Source organism: Brassica napus, chromosome C8, assembly GCF_020379485.1.
Source record: "Brassica napus cultivar Da-Ae chromosome C8, Da-Ae, whole genome shotgun sequence".
Taxonomy (NCBI): domain Eukaryota; kingdom Viridiplantae; phylum Streptophyta; class Magnoliopsida; order Brassicales; family Brassicaceae; genus Brassica; species Brassica napus.
Window position 1 is genome coordinate 33,298,440 of NC_063451.1, and position 3,240 is coordinate 33,301,679.

The 3,240-nt window shown below is 34.3% G+C and overlaps 1 protein-coding gene across 1 annotated transcript; it reads right to left on the reverse strand.

The window, feature by feature from the left end:
* Positions 1 to 1,165: 1,165 nt before the first annotated feature.
* On the reverse strand, positions 1,166 to 2,547 carry LOC125591978 (F-box protein At3g49450-like). The gene has a single exon (XM_048766932.1). It carries the CDS (start codon positions 2,393 to 2,395, stop codon positions 1,166 to 1,168), a length of 1,230 nt encoding a protein of 409 aa, XP_048622889.1. The 5' UTR covers positions 2,396 to 2,547.
* Between the last annotated feature and the right edge of the window lie 693 nt (positions 2,548 to 3,240).

Here is a 3,240-nt window from a genome sequence, read left to right on the forward strand (position 1 = left end):
GACGCACCACAAACAAATATTTGGATTACATATGCGATAATAGTTCCCGCATTTAATTTGTGGGCTCCCCTCACCAAAATGCAATGGCCCCACAAACGTCTTATCAACCTATTTTCTTTGGCATAAAAAGATAAAAAGAATGAAAGATTTGGTAGTGATACGATTGCTGAATCCAAAGTGATATAAGAGTAGTGAACTTTCTCATATGTCTTCTCTTCTGATTTTGTTTCGGACGTTCCTGTCGATTGATTTGAATATGATCAGAGCCAGGGGAAAATCATTGAGATGCATGACAAAGTTGTTTTTTGATAAGAATGCAGGACAAAGTTGTATTGTTTCCAAATGTGGATAAGGTAGAGGAATGTCGAGTCCAAGAGAAGCTCATCCCAAATGAGGTGTACCCGATATAAGGATCCAGTGTTGCAAGCCCCATTCTCCATAATGATAAGTTGAGATCGTAGGAAAAAAACAAGTAGTCTCTAGTTTCGTCATCCCTGTCACACAAACAACTGTTTTTTGGATGTTAAATCCTAAGACACAAGCCTTACTCTTGTTGGTAGTCGGTTAAGATTAGCCATCCACAAAAGCATGCTTTGGATTGCCCATTTGAACCAAACTGATTTCGTCCACAACTTTTGATGTGCTCCTAGTATGACTGCTTTCCATGTTTTGCCAAAATAGAAACCCTTACAGTTTGTGTTCTTGATGATCATCCGAAGAAATGTGTCTGGCCCTAAGTCTGGGCTAGGCAGAGAAAAATTGTCAAATGGATTTGAAGATCCTGGCTGTTATTATATCATGGAGAATGGAAAAACCATCCTCCGGAGTTGCAAGCATACTCTACAGAAGTTTTAACAAAATTTTGCGTTTACTCTAATGAAACGTTTTTTGTGGTAAAAATATATATTGCTTCCGAGTGTTGAGCCATTGATGTAATTATAAAAACAAGATCATGGGTATAGTAATGAGATCATGAGTGTAGTAATGAAACATAGATAATCAAAACAAAAAAAAGTAAATATGAATATTATATAATAATCGAAAATTTTCATAGATCCACCATAAAACAATGACTCTATTAGGAGCCCATGATAGTCCTCTTAATAATATGTAGAAAGGAAGATATAGCTCTCATATGAAGCTTTTACAAATGAATTCAAAGCACTTATGGGATAAGTTTCAGATTCTCCATATGGTTTAAGAATGTGTAAATTTTTTGATCCATGACAGGTCCGAAGCCTTTGATTTCAATTCTTCCGATAGAGTTCGTTTCCATGTTGTAGCAGAAAATGTAGAAAGGGATGGACACGACGCATGGAGAAAACAAAATTTCACCATTACCGGTAGTCCCGATGATACGTACCCTAGTCCCAGCAACTAGACTCCACCATAGAGACGGAAACATGATAATATTCTTGCACCATGTATGTTTCTCAATATCATCTATGACCCACAAAGCGAAACCACTAGATTTCCCATCCATAAAGCCTGATGCATTAGGATGGATTATACCTAATTTTCCCTTGCAGTTTATCAGAGTTGAAGGAGACTTTATATCCTTGAAAGCTTCATCAACAATAAACTTTAACTTCTCGGACCTTATGTCAAAACAAACTATCATAGAAGTTTTCCAACACCCACTTCCCACAGCTAAATAATATAAGACTCCGTCTATGCATATCTCACTATGTTGAGATTGAGGATAATGAGATAGTACTGAACATTCAATCATTCTCCAATTCATTTTTCCTGTTCCTAATGTGAGAACCTGATGTTGTTCAGTTTTTTGACTATACGGCCTTTCACAAGATGTCATGCACAGTACCTTGTATACTTTTTCTACTGGGTCATACCCTAAATATGTCAAAACCCTACGCCTCCTCGTTTTCACTTTGGGTAAAAGTTTGAACCCTCCTGTGCTAGGGTTACATATCATCATCCTAGCATCTTTCTTTCCGCTTAAATCCCACTCATCTTTAGTACACAACATCCCACAGACAGGGACACAAACTCTAATGGGATAATCTATAGGAACATGACTAAGACTATCCACTACACGAGATGACTTCTGGTCCGAAATCAGCATAGACTCGGGTAAGGAAAAAAATGACCACTTACCCTCTGCATGGAAAGTGAAAAGGAGACATGGACTAAGAGAAGACATCTTAAGAAACAGATCCGTGAAATATGGACGGCAGAGAGTAACACCCCAGTCTTTAGACACACAACGGAACCTCGCTATGGATTTGGCAGGCACTCTCGAAAGTATTTTAAGGATGATATCCATTGGGATCTGACCATAGTTGTCTCCTGTTTCTTTCGTTGAGGTAGTCGAAGATATGATACAGGTCTCTTCCTTGGAAACGCATTGCTTCCGTTTTTTCATGGCGGACATAACATGCAATGGTAGCGCTGCCTAGAGTTCAAGTATGACAGCCACCTTTTGATTTCTGTTCTACCACAATAATAACCATATCTATATATGCAATGTACATATTAGCTAATTATCTGGTCAAAAAGCATTAAATCACACTCGTTTGGAAAAAAAGAAAGACAAAAGAATAATGATTCTATGTCTTAACTGCTTTAAATTTTTTTTTTTTGATTACTTTTTTTTTTCTATATAAATTTACAAGCATATATATCTATATATATTGTATTCTTAAATACAATTTTATATTATTTGATATATCTCATGTCAATTTTGGAGTATTTTTTTTTGCTGGCAAACCTAAATATATGAATATATATATATATATATATATATACATATATATACATATATATATTATAAATATATCTCCTTATACTTAATAATATATAAGTATATTAAAACTTTACAAGAAGTATATATTATCTTTTCTAAAATAAAATTTTCAGTTTTCAGATTTTAACCTTATATAATAATGTATTCTTTTTTAAAAAAATAAGAGAATATTTTCTTCTATTTATGTACAATATATATAATTTCACTAAAATAGATTTTTACGCCTTTATATTTCTTTGTATAATTGATGTGTGTATTTTTGGTCAAAATTCTAAATAGTAAAGAAATAAATTTTCAAAAATTTAAAAACTATTCAAAGAACTTGAGATCAGATTTAACAGAGTAAAAAAATGTAGTGGAGTGGAGTCAACTCGGAAGATCTTATTTATCACTTGACTTGACTGGCCTTAAATTGTATTTGCCACCACCTATGGGTGCAAGAACAAAGGTTGCCTTCGTATTTGCTTAATCGT

Coding starts and splice junctions, on each gene's coding strand:
- LOC125591978 (XM_048766932.1), bottom strand. CDS start 2,395: ATGTCCGCCATGAAAAAACGGAAGCAATGCGTTTCCAAGGAAGAGACC.